At 34.1% G+C, this 23299-nt stretch overlaps 1 protein-coding gene across 2 annotated transcripts; it reads right to left on the bottom strand.

Annotated features, from left to right (window-relative positions):
• Window positions 1–1771: 1771 nt before the first annotated feature.
• Window positions 1772–22185, bottom strand: LOC139498723 (embryonic protein UVS.2-like). Of its 2 annotated transcripts, none has more exons than XM_071287249.1 (12): window positions 22092–22185; window positions 19273–19346; window positions 15908–15986; window positions 8561–8681; window positions 8175–8350; window positions 7753–7971; window positions 7183–7344; window positions 6169–6272; window positions 5065–5245; window positions 4215–4544; window positions 3220–3525; window positions 1772–2458 (listed from the first exon to the last, which is right to left on the bottom strand). In XM_071287249.1, the coding sequence occupies exons 1-12, from the start codon at window positions 22117–22119 to the stop codon at window positions 2133–2135; spliced, it is 2106 nt and encodes a 701-aa protein (XP_071143350.1). In that variant the 5' UTR covers window positions 22120–22185; the 3' UTR covers window positions 1772–2132. The 2 variants fall into 2 exon arrangements, with proteins under 2 accessions (XP_071143350.1, XP_071143351.1); XM_071287250.1 differs by having other exon boundaries at window positions 3220–3495.
• Window positions 22186–23299: the final 1114 nt, after the last annotated feature.

The raw sequence follows: 23299 nt of genomic DNA, 5'->3' as shown, positions 1-23299 counted from the left end.
GATAATGAAACAAAGAAGGCTGGGTTAGTGGGGCTGCTTTTATGGTAATTCAAGTTACCTTTTATTTACCTTCTTCCACCTCAGCTCTTTGATTAAACAAAATTGGGTACGTAAAAAGTACTCTCATTAGCAAAATATAATATAGTACAATTAAGCCTAGTGACATACCAATTACCATTAATATTTCAATACAATTTTCTTCCTAATTATAAAAAAAAATGTTTAGAATTTAGAATATAGCAAAGTGGTCTCGACCAATGAAATCGAAGGATTTGATTTTCCTTAATTGTGAAGAATGAATGTAATAAAAATTCAAAATTTAACCTATATCGTTAGCTTATTCGCTTACCAAAACTCAAAATAAAGCAGTTGTCTTACGAATTTACAGTTTAAGAAGGCTATACTGCTACAGTTGTATATTTTTCGAAACCTCTTTGAATTTCCCATTTTATCTCTTTATCATTGAAAACGGCATTGAAAAGCATCCCTTTATCCGTGGTTGCTATCAGACGCTTTGCCTGTATAATTGTTGCTAGGGTGCTTTCTTCGAGGTCCGCGTTCGAAGTATACATAGTGGGTAGCTATTCAGTTCAAATCGTGACACCGACCGTGCAAGGGCTGTATAGCCAGTCAAGGTCGTTAAAAACTTCCATTTGTTGTTCAAATCGTCATTTGTACCAAAGACAGCAGACAGTGAACATCGGAAAGGAAGTGGTTCGTAGCAGAAGGTTAAGTGAAGTGAAGTGCTTGGAACCTGCGGACAGAATTTAGAAAGGGCCGAGACTGTTGGTTCGGTACAGGTTGTCCAAACAAGGCTGGTGCTAAGGTTTTGCGTCTCACATCTCTCACTATTGCAGTGAGTGTTTGCTGACATACCATGCCTTAGTGCTACTCTGTTGGTCAGACAGTTACAGACATGTTTATTTAATAAAGTTTCATAAGAAAAATTAAACTAGACAATAGTTCCAAACCGTCAGACCAGTTTCATACATTTAGGTTTCAGACAAGTTCCAAACATTTAGGTTTCAGACCCGTTCCATACATTTAGGTTTCAGACCCGTTCCATACATTTAGTTTTCAGACCAGTTACCAACATTCAAGTTTCAGACCCGTTACAAACATTTAAGTTTCCGACCAGTTCCAACATTTAGGTTTCAGACCAGTTCCAAACATTTAGGTCTCAGACTAGTTCCAAACATTTAGGTTTCAGACAATAGTTCCAAACCGTCAGACCAGTTTCATACATTTATGTTTCAGACCCGTTCCATACATTTATGTTTCAGACCAGTTTCTGATACATTTATGTTTCAAACCAGTTCCATACATTAAGGTTTCAGACTATAGTTTCAAACAGTTGGTTTGAAACAAACAGTATTGGACTGAAAGGGTTTTAAACAGTTTCAATTCAACAAGTTAGGGTTAGGTTGATATGTGTTGAAATTCGTTTTATGTAGTATAGTATTTGTTTCATATTTGATAGTGATAGTATAAACTTTTTATTGACTTTAGAACTTTTGAATTGCTTTTCAAATCCCAGGAAATTGGTACGAACCTGAGGATTTTGTGATTGTCTATTTTGTTACTAATCGGTATTTGGCAACATAACTTTTCAAGTGGTATTCGAAATAGAATATTTGAAATGGTTATCTGGTCAAAATTTGATTTATTTAAAGTTCAGTGCTCAGTTGTTTGTAGGTACAAATGTGAATTAAAGTAGGATATTTTGAAAATAGTAACTTAACAAACAAAACAGAAAGAACTTGCTAGTACGTGTGTATTAAATGAAGAAAAGTAATTTTTCCTCAGAGATCACTATTTTTGTGATTTTACCTTTTAAGTAATTACGCCCCCTTTCAAAATACTGATTCCACCCCTTTGTTTTTATCTGTTTAAGATTCTGAAAAGCAATATTAACCTTTGTAAAACAATAGAAAAAAGATAACAAAAAAACCCAACTCTAATGTAAATTTAAAAAGGGGACATTCATAAAAACTGACAAAGTCAAATGTTATCAACTAACGGAACGATCGGAACACAACTGTTAATAATATAATAACGGTTAACAATCAAAACGTAAGTAATGAATTCATTTTGTTATACTTTTGCATGTTCGACCAATATCTATTAACCTATTACAAAACATTATATTGCAACTCAAAACCCGTTCTTTCATCTTCCATATTTGAACTGAACAATACTGTCATTTGATTTTCTCCTGTATTTATAGTTGTACCATTCTGGTCTTGTGCACAAAATCGACCCGCACTACCAATTGCCACAAAATCATTCTGACAACCACTTGAAGGCTCAAGGTTCAGTTTAGTAATCATAAACAGTAGATGTTTCCCATCTTTTCCTGAGAAGTTCCAACGACAAATGACATCTCTCTCGTACGTCCCAAAAGAAGGCGTGTTTGTTATCTTACCTGGTCCGTCTACAGTTATAGTTCCACCGCAAGCTGTTTAAAGAGATAAAATATACTACTAGTAGGTTATAAAGAATCAGTCACTAATGATTATAATATTGGAAATAATAAATCATTTATTTAGTTATTTAATAAACGTTTTAAAGACTGTTTAAAAAGCAATTGAACACGTAAAAAACTATTTAGTTGAAGTTGTGCATTTGGGTTATCAGCCTTTTTCTGGTGTTATGTACTTAAAATGTGAACCTTTTCTAAAAATATATATTCATACGACATGCACAACCTGATATAAATTTCAACAGAGATTTTTTTTTTGTTTATTTTTTTTTAAAACACATCATTTTGTAACTTAAAAATCTGAGTATATATATCATAAATACATTAATAGTATCTAATAAAAGTGTTTTTCGCTGCACAGGGCCTCGGTGGCCAAGTGGTATAAGTAGTTACGTGTAATCACTAAAGCCTGGTGCACTCGACTCCAATATTAATTGAATAGGATTGTCAGTTTTCCTATCAAAGGTCAGTGGTTTCCTTCACCAATAAAGACTGGCCGCCATGATATAGCCCAAAATGCCTAAAAGTGGCATAAAAACGCCAACAATCAATCAATCATTTTCGCTGCATTATTTTATGTGTCCTTATATGAAGAGACAGGGCCGTTAATATAATATTATTCAGTCACTGCTAATTGGGTTGGATTGCATCTCAATCGGTACCCCCCCCCCCCCCCCAAAAAAAAATAGGATGTTTTATGACATTGAACTCTTCTAGAGATTAATAGATATCTATACCTGTTCTTATCAGAACTGATTTAGAGATACCGTCCTGTTCATTTGTTTCAGTCATCAGTTCAACTTCATATCTTCTCCCATAATGAGATTGTGTCCTTATTGGCCAAAAAGTACGGTGGCTAGGTAGTGTCACTACCTGTTGATCTATCTCTGGATATATTCTATATTTGATTCTATATTTATACGTAGACTGGTCTCTGTCTTCCGGGGGTTTCCAGGTTACAACAAACAGTCCTGGTATGTTTGTTTTGACGGAAATGTTTCTTGGACTGTTATCTGGAAAAATGGATTTTCTTATTGTCCTTGCTGAATAACAATTAAAAAATCGTATCAAATTGTGACGCAATTGTTGGAAACTGCCTTAGTAATTTACGATCGAATTTAGTTGTTAAAGCATTTGTTTTCTATCGCAGGCAATTTGCAGCTTAGTCAATGATAAATAAATATGCAAAATCTCAAATTCAACAATGTTTTTATCTCAGTTACTTTAACCAACGTTTGTTCATTTTCAGGAGTTTCAGACCTTGACATAGGGAACATGTTGTTAAAACACATGTCTAATGTTAATTAACACATGTAGGTTGACCCATTAAGATAGGTGTCTTGGGTTTTGGTTCATTTGGGCAAGGATTTGTATATTGACACTATACAAATCCTTGATTTTGGGTCTATTTTGTTTTTATACATGTTATATCCACATATGGTAAGCCTCAGACTAAACCTGTTTGTCATCAATAGTGATAGAAATATAGAAAATACTAAGGGACCATCAAACCCGTAAGTACAATAAAGACTAACAACATCATGGCCGAACAGAAAGACTTTTACACAGTAAACAGCAAATACACAACACTACACAGTTATTAACTGAGTGTCCAGAAACATGATACTAGCATCTTAAAGATATGAGAGGATTATACGAATAAAAGCAGGCATCTCATTGACTAAAGTACTTACGCACTATCACATACTAGTACACACTTGATCACACTTACCTTCAACTTCAGTCATAAGATGAAACCCACCAGGTTTTTTGCCATCTCCGGGTGTTGAGTAAAATATAATAGTGACTGTGTCTGTCTTAGATAAAATGTATTTGCTTGGAGGCGTGCAGTAATTAACACCATTAATCTTCAGGAAGTCGTAATTACAAAGGCCGCTTCCTAGGTTAACACTGTCGAAGGTTATTTTTAATCTCTGACCTTGTGGAACCGAGACTGTCCAATGACAAGCAACATCCGGCTCATAGTATCCCTGGGAGAAATGTGGGCTATATATTCTGTCATAGGTTTCATTGCCTCGTAAAAATACATCGTTTCCACAAGCTGTAAGAGAAAGTTTTTGAAATATTTGGCACGTGTTTTCTAGTACACGAGGCCATGACTTGAAAGCTACGTTCAAATTATGAATGGCAACTGAACAAGATACAATATTTCAAAAAATCTAATATACGTAATGTCCTACCAGTGGTATATATGCACATTTAAAATAACAGGAAAATGGATATCAATAACCACTGTCTATCATGAATAACTAACAATACAAAAAAAAGGAGGTATATTCCGCCAATCAAATGTCAATCACTCTAAAATGCGAATATGTCTAAAAGTAGAAAGAAACCAAGTTTCATGCATCTCTTTACAATGTATATTAACATGCCAAACGTTAACATACTAGTATTGCATGGCAAAGAAATCGTTTCGGAATGACAGTCAAAGTACGGGAACTAACTTTGCATCAAAAGACTGAATTTTTTACAAAAAAAATATCATGATAATATATATATATTAAGCCATAAGATGATTTTTAATCCAAGTATTTATTCATTCATTTAAAGGACAGTACCTGAATAAGTTGATAATTGTTCTGTCCTAGGACCCATACCAATTTTGCTGGTGGCCGCCATGCTAATTTTGTACCTCTGACCTTTATGAAGAACTGTACCAATGTAATGTGTCAATTTGGTTGGGGGTAGTGTAATTGATATTTTTCTGCCAGCTGAGTTCCAGTAAACCAGATTATATCCCTGAATGGTGGAAAATAAATATAACATTTCATGGCATACATAAAACAGGGACGAAAGATACCAAAAGGGACAATCAAACTCATAAATCGAAAATAAACTGACAACGCCATGGCTAAAAAGGAAAAAGACAAACAGACAAACAATAGTACACCTGACACAACATAGAAAACTAAAGAATAATCAACACGAACCCCAAAAAAACTAGGGGTGATCTCAGGTGCTCCGGAAGGGTAAGCAGATCCTGCTCCACATGTGGCACCCGTCGTGTTGTTTCTGTGATAACGAATCCGGTAAATAGTCTTATTTGGTAGGTCATATTCATGAAAGGGAAGGGGATTGTAGCTACGACGTAAGGAACATATCCGATATCATTTATAACTTACGCATGATCCAACACAACAAATAAATAAAAAACAGTTTGTTTTAAATAAAATGTTTATAAATTTCAATTTACAAAAAGATGAGGAAATGGTGTATGAATTTTAAACATAAATCCCACTTGTCATATATAATGGTCCCTGAAAGCAATTTTACACTCTTTTCGTTGATTTCTCCAGTTAAAAGTCTGAGTGAGGACTTCAGTACGCCGCAAAAGCTTAGATGCTTTCAATAACATTCATCGAATATTTCATTATACATGATAGTTTAAGGATTCAAAACTATAAGGTTCTATACAGTCAAACAAATCGCAGTAAATCGTTCTGATTCTGATATATGCTAAATGCTTACTTCGGATTTTCTTTCTTCCGGGTCGATAATACTGAAGATGTACACATTGTTTAAATGAAAACGGAAACAATCGTAGGCAGGGCATACAACCAAAATGTGCTTCAAACAGAAATCCTGTATTTGCATGTGTACTAAATCAAAGTTTATACCAGTTCTTCTCTCAATATTACTATATGAATTTAAATAATATTTACTGTTACTTCCACGGATGTACATGGTGGCTCCCACGACACACGGAGAGCTGAAGGGAAGGCAAATACCTGGGCTTGCTGTGGTCTACCAGGAAGTCCTTTGGGTACTGCAATATCAAGTATAATGAATTCATGAAATATTTCACTTCATTATCGATATCAACTTAAATTAATAGTATCCCTTATGTAGTATTTGTTTTATAGTTATATTTTTGCATCATCCTGTAAATGTTTGACGTTGCTTTAGCATGAATAAAACAACAACCAACAAAACACAAATAATAGATAAATGACAACACAATATATGAAATTCTAAGTTGCACCAACTCTACGTAAGGGAGCTACCATTTGATTTTTATGAGGGGGAAAGGGGGGGGGGGTGCAGGATGAAAAATTGGTCCTGCCCTTTTTTTTAATTGTAATCTCTGTCCTGCCTTTTTATTATTCAGTCTATTCGGTCCTGCCTTTTTTTTCTTAGCTTATCCTGACTTTTTTACAACAATTGTCATCCTGCCTTTTTTTTGCCGAGTTACTCATCCTGCCTTTTTTTTTACTCAAAATCCTGTCCTGCTTTTTTTCAAATTTCATCCTAGCCCCATCAACCCCCCACCCCTCCCCCCATAAAAATCAAATGGTAGCTCCCTAAGCTGAGTAAATTTAAACAGAGATAACAAGTGTGTGCCAACTCCTTAATATAATCTTTTTAGATTGACTGACATACATGTATCTACGTATTCATGTGTTCAAGCTTTTTTCTCTTTGCGTTAAAGTCTATTTATTTTTTTTTGTTTAAAAATACAGAATGTGTATATGGAAATGACGGACATGCCTTCATATTTATGTGATCTTTTGTCTTTTTCATTCTTCTTTTGTTTGTATTTTTTGTGGTTCTCTTGTCTATTTAACATGCAACTTGGCTTCTTCGGAATGAAGTTTGATTTTGTTCATAAAACACTGATTTTCATTACCTCGTGTTCGTTATTTCTCGATTTCCGGTATATTCTTTATTTAACTTACCCGTTAAGTTTTCTAAACAGTTAGTGTTTGATGTAGTTGCTGCTGTTGATGATGTTGAACTTACAGCACTAGTTGTCGACATAAGGGACTGTTCTGTAGTAGTGGTACCAGGTATAGATAGGGTAGACAACCCAACCATCCATTTAGGAATCGGAGGTTTAACTTGAAAGATAAAAAGAGGTGAGAAGTTAACATAATGTCAAAGAAGAAAAAAATACAACATGGATTGGCAAAAAAAAAAAAAAAAAAGATAAACAGTCTTGATATCAAAGATTGTACAAACAAAATGAAGCTGCATGCACCGGTTTAGAACCGTTGCCGAACTCAGGTGTTAAAAAAATGGTCAGCATTTTTTATTCAACTAGTGACGTTTGTACGATCAATGGAAGTCAAGAGTTATTACATCAAGCAATTAAGAATAAATCGTGTGATTTATGAATAACCTAATGATGATATAATGAAAATCAATTATTCAAAAAAAATAATATACAAATGTATTAAACAGTCTTGAAATGAATAACAGAGATATGAGTTTCCGTCAATGTTAGCTTAACCTGTAAATATCCTTACTTCCGGTACATTTATATAATTTGTTTATTTTCCATATATCCACCAAACTTAAATCTGTTCTTTGTCCCATAGTTCCTTTAGGGTCAAATAGGGGTATCAATGTTGGTTTTCCGTTTGCCGAAAACGTATCTTTCCCATAATGCATGATGCTTCCGTAATCATATGGTGCTCCAAGTGTATCTATGTACTGTGTTTCCTTTTTAAAATCTAGACGTTTATCTGAAAAGCAAACTAACCTTTAAGTTATTCAAATTTAATGTACTCGAAATAGACATCAGACTTGTCATGAACCGATCCAATAATATCAGTATATTTGATATAAAAAAGAATATTTACAGAAGCGGATTACGGCAACTAGTCTACAGGAAGTATATAATCAGTTGAGTGTCTCTCGTTTTTCAATTTCGAATTACGTGACTTACCAGATTGTATATTGTCCCAGTTAACTTGGACGTATCTATCTCTATCTGGTCGACTCTGTTCATGGTAGAACCCAGTCGCATGGTTCATCTCATGCAGGACTACACCCTTATAGTAACAGTTTGAACCGAGATACAGATCTTGCATTCCACCATCTCGACCAATGGAAGAAACACATCTGAAAAATGGATATCAATAGTGTTTAATTTCGTGACACAAAATCCATTGAAGTACTAAAAAACCCTAAAGCCAATGAACAAAAATGATGAAGAACGCTTATAATGCTGTTCTTCATCTGAAAGGATGATTGTGTAATCTCATTATCTTTAATTGTTACAAAAATGCCGACTAAAGTCATTGTTTATCTTTGTATTTCCTGATCACTCACCCTGCCCCAGATCTAATTCTAACAAAGTCTGGTTCATTCTTTCGTGGTGTCCAGCTTATGCAAGCTACTTCTCTGTTAAATGTGGCTATTGCATCTTTGATTAGACTCAAAGCCGAAGCACCTATAAAAATGTGTTAGTTCTCTTTAAAATATATTCACAATGTACAAAACAAACCATTGAAATAAGATTTAAAAAAAAACACCATCAGAACTAATCTATACAAGCTATACAAAACATATGTGATTTTGGTACGAAGCATTTTTGTTTTAAGTCATCAGAATGAATGCATGATTTTCTACATACACTTTAAAATATGTCAGTTGATAATGTTGAAAGTTGACCTACAGTGGAGATCACTTCTAACCTCTCATTAGAACTGTCAGGAGAACTGTCATAGAACTGTTCTAACCTGTCCTAGAACAGTTCTACCTAGAACAGTTCTACCCTAGAACTGTTCTAAGTAGAACTGTCAGAATCAGTTCTAGGTAGAACTGACCAGATCAGTTCTAGGTAGAACTGTCAGGATCAGTTCTAGGGTAGAACTGTCTAAATCAGTTCTAGGTAGTTACTGTCCAAATCAGTTCTAACCGTAGAACTGTCAGCAGAACTGACTAAATCAGTCAGGACTGTAGAACAGTTCTAAACTGACGTCACTGCAGTAAGGGCACTTTAGAATTTAGAAGAAATAAATCACTTCCAATTACTTTGCTATATAATAGCAGATTTTCTATATTTCTTTCTGATCATACGTTACATGTACAAATATCGAAGTGAATAGGAGGTTATCCAACTCATCGGAGAAATATTTTTATAAGATTGCATAGGAAACATCATTGTTTACGTTTCTTCGTTCCCCGTTTTTAACAGTCTCTTCATACTGTCATTAATATATCTCTGCATTTAATTCATGGAATTTTAATCGTAATTTACCTTGTTTGCCTTGGATTTACATTCATTTAAGATTCTGTTTTGACAAGTGTTCATACGAAAACTGTACAGTGGAAGAATTATGCGGGGATATTAATGATAAAAGTGTTGTATTATAAATAGCGTAAAAAAACTATATACATTTGCACCATCTCGTCAATTTAGCCAGACTTATCCATAACGATTATAAATGATATCTTGGAGTCTGAAACTCAGAAAAATATACTCATCTGAACATGAATGAAGCATTTGCCACTGGACGTTCGGCTACAAACAAAATCATGCATTTTTCTTTGCCTTCTTCCATTTGTCTTCAAATTATATTAACAGTATACTATTCCAAGAAGAGAACTTCCCATACATGTACTTTTTATTTTAAAATAAAGTATATGAATCAGTCATGTGAGTGTTGGATGATGCCGTAAAATAGTTTTGTTTAAAAAAAAACCATCGACTTAAAAAGTCACTTTAGTGACGGTTCATTATTATGGATACAGAGAGAAAATAAGGGTGCGCTATAAAATTTTTAGATATGGTATAAATACACCTTACCGCTATTTGTCTGCCATTACTGGATATCGCACAGGTTCCCGTAAAAATTTGACATCATAAAACAAAATATCTGACGCCACAATGGAAAAGTGATTGTTGTATGCTTCAAAAGTTCAAGAGGCCGGGTCAGCCAGGATTAGCAATATAGGTGTATTATGTTCCAAAGTTGGTGTAATTTTTATCATACGATCCGTCCTGACATAGAAATATTATTGGTTTACAATGAGGCCATATATATTTACATGATAAGTGTAAATAAGTTCAGTTTTGGTTGATATGGTCAAATAATTTTGTTAAAACGACTCAGTCTGATACATGTATATCGAAACTACTGAAATTGGTTACAATTCAATATTTTGAATAAAAAGAGGACTTGCAGAAAATTGCTGGTACTCTAAATTGATGTGAAATTTTTTTTTTAGCCAATGTGTTGCAATCATGTGACAATATTGCTGTCATTTGAATTATACAATCCATCGTGATATGTAACTAAATGTATAAGTGATTTACTATGCAGCTATATATTAAGATTTACATTATAAAGTGTAAATATGGTCAGTTTTGGTTGATGCTGTCACATATGGTCAGTTTTGGTTGATGCGGTCAAATACATGTATGGTCAGTTTTTATGGTTTTGGTTGATGCGGACAAATAATTTTGTTATATCCATGAGTCAGTCTGAGATATCAAAACTACTGAAATTAGTTTATGGTTCAAAATTTTGATTAAAAAGAGGACATGCTGGCACTTTAAACTGATGCGAGCATAATTTTGTTTTCCAATGTTGCTTTCCTTTATCATGTTTATATTGAACAATCCATCCTGATATAAAAATATAAGCACGCGCAATATAAAATTCTACTCGGAACAATATTCCCCAATATTCATGCAATAACCCTATAATATAGATCATTTGTATTATAATGATTATACACTCCATCCTTACATAAAAATATTACAGATTTACTATGCGACTATAAGAGTTGTATAAAAAAGAGCAAATATGGTCAGTTTTGGTTGATGTGGTCAAATATGGTCAGTTTTGGTTGATGCTGTCAAATATGGTCAGTTTTGATTGATACAGACAAATAATTTTGTAACATGAGTCAGTCTGAGGTATGAAAACTACTAATATTTGTTTCTGATGCGATATTTTGAATAAAAATAGGAAATGCTGGCACCCTCAATTAATGCGAAAAAAAATTTGTGGTCATTGATTTCCAATATTGCAGTTATTTATATACTACAGTCCCTCTAGAACTAAAATTATAACTGAATTGCTGTGCAGCTATATAGATTTACATAATAAAAAGCAAATATGGTAAGTTTTGGTTGATGCAGTCAAAAGATTTTATTACACAACTCAGTCTGAAGTATAAAAACTACTGATATTTGTTTATGATTCAATATTTTGAATAAAACAAGAACATGCTCATTGGAGGATCAAGGGGAGGGGGTCCAGGGGTTTGAATCCCACTTTTTTTTTAACATCAATGCATATGAATGGGAGCATATAGTTCGATCCCAGCCTGGATCTAGCTGCCCCTGCATGCTGGCACTATAAATTGATGTGAACAATTACATTTTTTTTCCAAAATTGCTGTTACTTGTATATTACAGTCCCTCTAGACCTAAAATTAAAACTGAAGTACTGTGCAGCTATATAGATTTGCAGAAAGAAAAAGCAAATAAAGGCAGTTTAGATTGATGCGGTCAAAAGATTTTTGTTAAACAGGTCGTCCGAGGTATGAAAACTACTCGTAAACAGATATTATATTGGTTATTGAGGTCCGATAAATTTGTTATGTGATAATGAGCCATCCTGACTCCCGGAATAACAAACGTAAAACAATTCAAATAATAATGCCCCCCCCCCTTTTTACACTATTAACGGCCTAATTTATGTACAAAAATTGAGAGAAAAACAAAAATTTATGTAACACATCAACAAAGAAAATCGCTGAATTACATGCTCCTGACTTGGAACAGGCACATACATGCAGAATATGGTGGGGTTAACAGGTTAAACATGTTCTCTAAGGCAGCAACCATTTGATTTTCTGGGAGGGGGGGGGCTATGGGTTTTTTTTCTGTACAAACTTTTTTTTTCGACTTCGGCAAAGAACAATCTATTTTTTTTAGCGACAAACCGAAAACAATTTTTTTCTTACAATTTTAGCATTACATATAGTGGCAGCTGAGGATGAAACAAACAATTTTTTTTTTCTCCGGGTCCAAAACAAATTATTTTTTTCACCAAAAACTGGAAACAAACTTTTTTTTCCAAAATAAAAACATAGCCCCCCCCCCCCCCCCCCCCCCCCCACGAAAATCAAATGGTTGCTGCCTAAGTCTTGTCGATTTTAAATCTGAAATAAAACCGGCAAAGAATTTCTTTAAATCAATTTTAGCCGCAGAATTTATAAATCAATTTTAGCCGTAGAATTTATAAATCAATTCTGGCCGTAAAATTTATAAAAATCAATTTTAGCCGTAGAATTTATAAATCAATTCTGGCCGTAGAATTTATAAAAATCAATTCTGGCCGTAAAATTTATAAAAAATCAATTTTAGCCGTAGAATTTATAAATCAATTTTAGCCCTACAATTTATAAATCAATTTTAGCCGTAGAATTTATAAATCAATTCTGGCCGTAGAATTTATAAAAATCAATTCTAGCTGTAGAATTAGAAATCAATTCTAACCGTAGAACTGTTCTAGAAGTAGAACTGACCAAATATCTGGTCAGTTCTAGCTAGAACTGTCAGGATCAGTTCTAGGGTAGAACTGTCAGGATCAGTTCTAGGTAGAACTGTCCAAATCAGTTCTAGGTAGAACTGACCAAGTCAGTTCTAGCTAGAACAGTTCTAACCTAGAACTGACTAAAAGGTGTCAGGCTGACAGTTCTACGTACTGTTCTAGAACAGTTCTCCTGACAGATTTAATGAGAGGTTAGAAGTGATCTCCACTGTATATACAATGTGTACATGTATATAGCTACACCCTTTCTTCTGCACATGTCTGTCCGAGTTAATGGTTTCAATCCTGAGTGTTCAGTAGTTGTCGTTTGTTAGTGACCACAGAGGTGTTTCTCGTTTTTATATAGATTTGATCGTTGGTTTGTTTTTGTACACTAGTCATTCGGGACCCTTCATAGCTTGTCGTTCGATATGAGCCAAGGCTCTGTGTTGATACACTAGTCATTCAGGGGCCCTTCATAGCTTGTCGTTCGATATGAGCCAAGACTCTGTGTTTAAGTTCGTAGTACTTTGCCCTATAATTGTTTACTTTTTATACATTGTGATTTAGATAGAAGTTGTCTTATTAGCATTCAAACCACATCTTCTAAATTTTGGTGACTAAATTGAATATAAGTGATTTTCCTGTGACTATTTTTACACCTTAATCGATATATATATCTTTATTCTCAATAAACCATATACATAGGTATAGAGAAGACATGCAATTATGTACAATATTTACAACAAGACAGAACAAACAAAATAGTTGCTAAGACAATATATGAAGTCCATTTTAGCCAAGAGCACATACACCTGTGTTAATAATCTTTATGAATTTGCATAATTTAATCAATACAGATTTGTTTTTTGAAGACATAATCTGTTTGAATTTGACAATATTTGCATTTTTTAAATAATAATGTGACAGACAATGCTTCCTGTTTTCTTCAAAGTATTATTACATAGTATGTGACTATTTTTACACCTTAATCCAGATATTGATTGCCCCTCCCCTGCTTAATTTTTAATTAATACTGTTTTCATATAAATAGACTGCATGTATAAAAAAAATAAACGTTTGAAATGTTAAAAAATGCATAAAACATTGTGGTCCGGTATATCGAATAAAATCAATGTATCATTCATGATTGTCCTCTAGGATTTCATCTTTTGTTTAAATAAATAATAAATTGTAAAAAAAATTTTCATTGTCCAAATTAGCAATGACTTATATAAGTCATGGAACATATCAGTAATTAAGGAGCATGTTATAAAAAAGAGTCAAAAGATAACAAAACATTCAAACTCATTAGTCGAAAATAAACTGACAACGCCATGGCAACAACAAGACAAGTATAACCAGGAAGATTTGGACAATTGGGACTTAGAAATAAATCAAATTGAGACAATATATTTTAAGTGCTTAATCCGTTTATCTAACCTTTTATATTTCATTGTTTTTAATTAATTCTATTGTTAAATATAGGTTTGTCGTAGAGGAAATCACTTTGACGATGACAAGTTAATCCGTTGGCCACTAATCGTTTTCTATAGATACAGTTTTTTATATATGCTTTTGTATGATATTTTGAAGTCAGTTTAGGTCTTAGGTCTGGTACTGTCCGGACCTTGCTAATAAAGTTCAAAGTATTGGTATTCCGTCTTTGAATTACTGTAACACGGAAAACTCCCGGTTATATTTATAACCCCGTGAATTTCGGTATAATATTTCGGCATGGGTTACATTAAAGTCTGTAGGTCTATAGGTAGCAATACACAGTTAGAAAAAAAACTTAAAATTGACACTCATAATTTTTAAACACCCTCTTTCCCCTCCTGTCTAACAAAGAAGGCTTTATATGTGTGTTATGCATGTATATACTTATAGAAAGAGAATCTTCCATAGATTTGATTTCTAATGGTCATAAGGGTGAAATATAATCCCGCTTGGGTGTAACCATGGCAACAATCTGCATTTCTTAGATACAAAATATAGCAAAAAAGGGGGGTGAACATGTCACAAAAGTCTCCAAAATTTGGTCTAAAGGAAAATTTCAATCAATTACAGTAATATCTTTCCTGAATCCATAGGTTTATATCTATCAAGTGGTCCCAAAAAAATCATATGCTTATCTGCTCGTTTTTCCATAAAATTGAATTGAAAAGATCGAGCGCAAAATCTTTGTTGATAAACACTACAATAATGTATGGACCTATGAACGGTACGGATAGGAAAATACGGACTGTCAATCATATAAATGGCCTATAAAACATGTTAAAAACAATCTTAATGTTCATATAAACCCACTAAGAAGGCTATATTATTCTTCAAATATCTAAAAATCAATTTTATTGTACAAAAACTTTCATATGCGAAACTAAACTTCTAACTGTGTATTGCCATAATGCGAAACTAAACTTCTAACTGTGTATTGCTACCATAATCGACACTGTGGCTGCTTTTAAACGCAAGACCGTAACTATACAGTTTATACAAATTTACTAACACAAGTTTACAGTTTGAAAGCTTGGAGAAGACTGCCCAACAAAAGTTTACAAAACATAAATTAAGTCAAAGATAAGGGTATTAAAACATTATAAAAGGTTAGATAAACGGATTAAGAAATTGTCACTATAGCACTTAAAATATATTGTCTCAATTTAATTTATTTCTGAGTCCCAATTGTCCAAATCTTCCTAGTTATACAAGCAACATAAAAACTTAAGACTGAGCAAAACGAACCCCATAAAAAACGGGGGAGGGAGATCACAGAGGCTTCACAGGGGTGAGTAGATCCTGCACCATAACTGGCATCAGTTAATTTGCTCATGTTAGAAGTAACCCGGTGTTAAGTCCCATTCTTTAGGTACCATTCGGTAAAAGAAGAAGGAAATGTTTGATGTTGGTTTTAGGTGTCGCCAGTTGTACTGTTCAATAGTTCTAATGTTTTCTTTTATATTTATGTATACGGTATAACTTTAAGTAAATAATAATCAACATACTTGGTATTTAATTCTTGGATGCGGTTCCAAGTCATTTATTACTGAACCATGTGTAAAAATTAATGTCATTGTGATTTATCAATTATTTTGTCGAACCAATTCTTAAAAAACGCCAAACTTACTGAAATCGGATTCTTTGATGATATAAGGTATTTTATGATTCTTCCATTCCCATAAACTTAAACTCACAGCATTTCTCTTCTACAAAAGAAAAAGGACACGAGTTTGTTTCAGCATTAAATATACACGTAAAAAATATAGTGATGTTATCATTATTATTTGAAAAAGTAGAATTATTACAAGCATATTAACCTGAGGCTCATCAATTTCAATTGCAAGTGATGGCTTTGTTCATTGTTGAAGGCCACGTACGATGACAAATATTTGTTTATTTCTGTGTCATTTGGTCTCTTATGAATGATTGTCTCATAGTGACTTTATTACCACATCTTCTTTTTATGTATGTTGAACTCATTAGATAAAAGGCGTACGTTACCGATTTCTTTATTTTACATGCACATGTAAGAACAGTCAGGATTGTACTTCGTCAAAATTATCTCCCCATTACGTCAGATCATTTTCACAATCGCAGAAATGGAAGCCATTGTAGGGATGACGCGCTGCCAATTTTGCTCTTGAAAACCGATACATTTGTCCACATAGCACCATTACGATCATTATATGTCAGTTGTATTTTAAAAGACAAATGTATCTGCTAACTAATGAACATCAGTTGGTGATCTTGTCTGCATTGATTCAACTTAAAACTAATGTTTGATCGGTTGTCAGGTAGAATTTCGAAAATTCTTAAACATTTAAAAAAAATTCTAATAAATATTTCGGGGAAGGGCAGTTGAAGATTATAAACCCTAGTTATCACACACACAAAAATATATTTTTTTGAAGATATGCATTTTCATCATCCAACTTAAAAAAGACTGTCGTGAGGCCCCTCATGGGGGGGGGGGGGGGGGGGTCCTAGTAATCACATAATCACCATTTTTTTTGCCAATATAATCACATAATCATTAAATATTTGCTTATCTTTAGTAATCAAATAATCATAAACTAAAAATACAGTCCTAGGTAATCAAATAATCATGAAATATTTGGCTTAATAATCAAATAATCATTAAAAAAACGGCCAAGTAATCACATAATCAAAAACCCCATGAGGGCCCTCTGTCGTCAAGTACTTTCAGTTAAAAAAATAAATAGCTATTCGAACACACCTACTCTGTTTTTGTGATTCATTAGATAGGTATTTCACTTGACCCATATATTTCATCTTTTCGTACTGTGATTTTGTTATGTTATAAAGTCAACCTGTAGCTTTGATATATAAAAATGATAGAATCTGAAGCGAGATGATATATCAAATACTCTTGCTTAGTACGTTTTAGAGACAAACATACACCTCAAACACGCCCTAATATAAAAAGGTGCACTCGATGTTCTCTTTTCGATACAATTGTTACCCATGTTTTGGAATGTTTTCTTGAGTCACATAATGGAAGGGCAGACACGAAAATTACTGAACTAATAGATTGATATGTTCTCCGTCCGTCGTAAAAAAAAAAAATCGGAGGGTAATGCATTTTCTATACATCCAACTTGATAGATACCGATGTCGTCGACTTCATATCTAACTGTTCTGCAGAAGAGATAGGAGAGATGAATATTACGAATTTAGATTTTTAATTTAAGATTTTTAGTGTTCACAAATAAAATCGGCTATTCATCGTGTCACTAAAGTTCAGTGAAGGGTTAACACAATCCTTCAGCTCCACTGTTGGTGTAAAGCAAGGGTGCATTTTAAGCCTTACATTGTTTTCTCTTTATATAAATGACTTAGTTAACATATTTGACAGCTCTTGTGACCCTACTGTATTAAATGATAAAAATGTATCTTGTTTGTTATATGCAGATGACCTAGTGTTAATATCTGAATCAGAGTCTGGCTTACAACAATGTTTAGACAAACTCGACACTTACTGCGATAAGTGGAATTTAACTGTAAATCTAAACAAAACTAATGTTATGATATTTAATAAATCAGGTAAAGTTCTGAAAAATTATAACTTTAAATTTAATGAACACACAGTTGATTTGACCAATGAATATAAATATTTGGGTATTTTATTTAAGCCCTCAGGAATTTTCACTTATGCTGTCAATCATCTGTGCAAAAAAGCTTCCAAGGCAATGTTTTGCATTAGAAAGCTCTTATTCTCAGATAAACTTAATATTCATCCACTTTTAAAACTGTTTGAAAGTTGTTTAAAACCTATACTACTTTATTGCAGTGAAATATGGGCACTTAATATGTAATTTAAAGATAATTCAAGTCTTGAATGTAGATATTTGTCTTTTTTACCATCAAAATTTCAAATAAAATTTGCTAAATATCTTGTTGGTGTAAATAAAGCTGCAGTAAACACAGCAGTTTTAGCAGAAATAGGTATGTTACCTATTGCTATTGATGCTGTTAAGGCTTCTGTTGGCTATTGGTGCCATTTGATAAATGCAAAAAAAAAAAAGATAGTTATGCTTCAAATGCCTATAAATGTAGTATAAATTTAAATAATGGTTTTGCGGTCAAATCAAAAAATGCTCTTTCAAAAATAGGGTTTAATCATGTATGGGAAAATCAAAGTACGTTCTCTAAAAAATGCCTTATAAATGCTGTAGGTAAAAGAATAGCTGAAAGGTATACAGATTTCTGGAAAGACAGTCTTTTTAACGACCAAAATAACCCTAATGGAAACAAATTAAGAACATACAGAAAATTAAAAAAAGAATACAAATTAGAATTTTTTGTTATTAATAGTTTTAGATAGATACATGATATCAAATTTTATAAAAATAAGAATAAGTAATAGTTATCTAAATATTGAACAGGGTAGACACCGTAAATTACCGTTGGAAAAAAGATTATGTCCTCTCTATAAAAAGGATGTAGAAGATGAATATCATTTTACTTTAAAATGTCAAATTTTAGAAAAATGTAGGCAAAATCTTTTTCAAGAATTAGAGAATATAGTTCCAGATTTCACCAAAATGTCTGATGAGGAAAAATTTGTATTTATGTTTACTTTTAATGAGTATGACGTAACTAAAATTATTGTCAAGGGAGTTAATGACTTATATGTTTTAAGAAACAGCCTAGCTGATAAGAAAAACTAGTGGATGTAAAAAAAATTATGACTATTTTATATTTTCTTATAGTATTTGTAATGATATATTTTATAACAATTGCATTAATATGAATGTTTGTACTTGTACTTTCAAATTTGCAAAGGTATCACCTCCTCCAAAACATTTAAATATATAGTCTTATAAGAATATGAATGTTGTTTAAATTTAGATATTATATGTTTGTAATGATTGTCATGTTTGTCTTGGTAACAATCCAATATTTGGATTTTCGCCAATAAAATGATTTAATTTGATTTGATTTGTCACTGTACTACATTTGTGTACATACTTGAATTTTGTTAAAATACGTTAGCCTCTTTGGAAGAACATCTCCACCAAGTAGTCGATCACTTATGCCACTCTCTAAAATATATTAAAAAACAAAGCAAGTAAGGGATGTAATCATTGTTCTATATCACAATACGATATCAAATATTTCAGTATTGTCATAATAGGAAACAATGCTACTTGCTGGAAAGTGCGATTTTTCATAAAGTCTTTAATTGCTTTAGTGTATTTAAAAAAAACTTAAATCATTCAAAGCATATGCTGAAAGATCTTGAATGTGATACTAGAGCTACATGTAAAATAACATAATTTCAACAGACGTCATAATAACGATCTGGGGCGGATTGAGGATGCAAGGAAAGGAGAATGCGATATAAATTAACTAATTAGATACGCTGGTCCGTACTAGTCCATACTTGTATGATAACAGTCCGACCAAAAGAAATGGCACAATATCCTGAACGAGCACACTACTTTGACTATGAGCCGACCAGTCCTTGTGAATATCCTGAACGAGCACACTATTCCGACTACGAGCCGACCAGTCCTTGCCGGTATCCTAAACGAGCACACTACTCCGACTACGAGCCGACCAGTCCTCGCCGATATCCTGAACGAACATACTATTTCGGCTACGAGCCGACAAGTCCTTGTAGATATCATGAACGAGCACAATATTCCGACTACGAGCCAACCAGTCCTTGCCGATATCCTGAACGAGCACACTATTTCGACTACGAGCCGACCAGTCCTTTCCTATATCCTGAACGAGCACACTATTTCGACTACCAGCCGACAAGTCCTTGTAGATATCATGAACGAGCACAATATTCCGACTACGAGCCAACCAGAGCTTGCCGATATCCTGAACGAGCACACTATTTCGACTACGAGCCGACCAGTCCTTTCCTATATCCTGAACGAGCACACTATTTTGGCTACGAGCCGACCAGTCCTTGTCGATATCCTGAACGAGCACAATATTCCGACTACGAGCCAACCAGTCCTTGCCGATGGCCCGATATCCTTAACGAGCACACTATTTCGACTACGAGCCGACCAGTCCTTTCCTATATCCTGAACGAGCACACTATTTCGACTACGAGCCGACCAGTCCTTTCCTATATCCTGAACGAGCACACTATTTTGGCTACGAGCCGACCAGTCCTTGTCGATATCCTGAACGAGCACAATATTCCGACTACGAGCCAACCAGTCCTTGCCGATGGCCCGATATCCTTAACGAGCACACTATTTCGACTACGAGCCGACCAGTCCTTTCCTATATCCTGAACGAGCACACTATTTCGACTACGAGCCGACCAGTCCTCGCCGATATCCTGAACGGAACGAACATACTATTTCGGCTACGAGCCGACAAGTCCTTGTAGATATCATGAACGAGCACAATATTCCGACTACGAGCCAACCAGTCCTTGCCGATATCCTGAACGAGCACACTATTTCGACTACGAGCCGACCAGTCCTTTCCTATATCCTGAACGAGCACACTATTTCGACTACCAGCCGACAAGTCCTTGTAGATATCATGAACGAGCACAATATTCCGACTACGAGCCAACCAGAGCTTGCCGATATCCTGAACGAGCACACTATTTCGACTACGAGCCGACCAGTCCTTTCCTATATCCTGAACGAGCACACTATTTTGGCTACGAGCCAACCAGTCCTTGCCGATGGCCCGATATCCTTAACGAGCACACTATTTCGACTACGAGCCGACCAGTCCTTTCCTATATCCTGAACGAGCACACTATTTCGACTACGAGCCAACCAGTCCTTGCCGATATCCTGAACGAGCACACTATTTCGACTACGAGCCGACCAGTCCTTTCCTATATCCTGAACGAGCACACTATTTCGACTACCAGCCGACAAGTCCTTGTAGATATCATGAACGAGCACAATATTCCGACTACGAGCCAACCAGAGCTTGCCGATATCCTGAACGAGCACACTATTTCGACTACGAGCCGACCAGTCCTTGTCGATATCCTGAACGAGCACAATATTCCGACTACGAGCCAACCAGTCCTTGCCGATGGCCCGATATCCTTAACGAGCACACTATTTCGACTACGAGCCGACCAGTCCTTTCCTATATCCTGAACGAGCACACTATTTCGACTACGAGCCGACCAGTCCTTTCCTATATCCTGAACGAGCACACTATTTCGACTACGAGCCGACCAGTCCTTGCCGATATCCTGAACGAGCACACTATTCCGACTACGAGCCGACCAGTCCTTGCTCTTACTACAGAATGCCACGTGCTTATCAGAGATGTAGTTATACTGAATACTTAAGTTTTTGATTTGACCAGGCCGTGATTCGATACCACGACATTTAGATCTCGAGGCGAGCACGCTTCCATGATCCGCATTTGCTAGTAAAAATCAGTCACTACGAAATATATTTTAGCTATTTCTTTCGCTTATTATTTTTGTCCAGCTTCTTCAATTTCATATGTAAATGCCTCATTTAAAATTCAAAATTTACATCACTACCTGATACCAAATAGATCATGACAACATTTTCTCAGAAAAAAAGTATTTCATATGCAAAATTAAACTCATGAAAAAGAAGTTTCATGAAGAAAATGCCACAACAGGAACCTAAATGATATGAAATTAGCAAAAAGCACGGTCTGAAGTATCATGATTGAACCATATGCCACAAGAGAGGCTCAAAATGATAGAAAACTCGACGGAATTGATATTTACGCGAAACAAAAAGTACAATACATGTATATACATTTTTTGTGTATGTGTATAAAACTGAAAAATTGAATGGGCTTACTTGTGTTTGCATCAACAATAAGGTCCATCGCCGACAAGGATTCTTTAGACGTGTCTCCATGTTCTTGATTTGTAACAGATCTTCTCTGTGTTATAGACCCTAATTGTATATGTATACAAATGCAACGAAATAATGATAGAAATTCGTTTAAATTGTGTCGAAAAACAGGAAATGATGAGTTTTATTAAATAGGGATATATCAAATTTAACTGGAAAATATCTTTACCAGCCTTTCGAAAATATATATAATATGGCTTCCATTACTTAAGACCCCTGAACCTCCTAAAGGTAGATTATCTAAAACAGTGTTTCAACCAGTCGAGTAGTCATTAACAACCATTTATCAATCGAGGTTACCTCAGTTTACCTAAATTGTAATTGGATTGGCGGTTTATAATTTTGATTTTTTTTATGAAAATGTTTTACCGCCTTTTTCATATTAGTGATCATATAGTAAAGCTTCTTTATCCTGATTCAGAGTAATTTCTCGCAATTTGATTGGCTGATATTTTCCTCATAAATTTCAGTACAATTTTTTATCACGCCAATTGGAATTATCGTCCTTATTTATTACGTCAATTGGAATTATCTCCCTTATACCATTGACCTAATAAAAAAAATGAGTTGCTTTATAGTGCTAATTTTTTTAAATTTCACAGTTTCAGATTAAATATCTTTAATATATTTGATTGATATTGTCCTCCAATTGAATTTGAATATAATAATATATATATATGAATAACAAAGTCAGGATAAATTCGTTACACAGTGTTCAATTGTCCTAATACGAAATTTACCGGGTCAATAAAATTCATATCGATGTGAATTTAATGACCCGATAAATTCTCGTATTAGGACAATTGCACACTGTGTAACTAATATTACTATTCAATCTTTCCCTAAACGTAATTTTATCAATCTTTTGCACTACTGTAAAATATTTTACTTTTTTTAAAGCTTATTATTAGTCTTACCCATCTCCTGATGAACAGCTGGTATCTGTAATAAAGAACGCAGCCGCTAGATTTTACCCTAAATTAACCCTTTCATACTACTGTCTTTCTATATTGTTATGTTAAATCACTACTGCAGATGAGGGTGAAGGTTTGCACCTGTTGAAACATTTAAACCAGCTGCATTTGATTGCAACTGTTCCAAGTCAGGAATCTGTTGTTCAGTGGTTGTCGTTTGTTGATTTGGTTCATTTA

Source organism: Mytilus edulis, chromosome 12 (genome assembly GCF_963676685.1).
Source record: "Mytilus edulis chromosome 12, xbMytEdul2.2, whole genome shotgun sequence".
Classification (NCBI taxonomy): domain Eukaryota; kingdom Metazoa; phylum Mollusca; class Bivalvia; order Mytilida; family Mytilidae; genus Mytilus; species Mytilus edulis.
The sequence above is the reverse complement of the archived record's forward strand: the minus strand, read 5'-3'. Positions and strand labels throughout refer to the sequence as shown.

Bases quoted from the DNA above. Each gene is read 5' to 3' on its own strand.
- LOC139498723 (XM_071287249.1), bottom strand. From the start codon at position 22,119: ATGGACCTTATTGTTGATGCAAACACAA. The intron at 3,526-4,214 runs GTAAGTGTGATC...ATTGTTATTCAG, and splicing joins TCTTATGACTGAAGTTGAAG to CAAGGACAATAAGAAAATCC. The intron at 2,459-3,219 runs GTATAGATATCT...CTCTTTAAACAG, and splicing joins ATCAGTTCTGATAAGAACAG to CTTGCGGTGGAACTATAACT.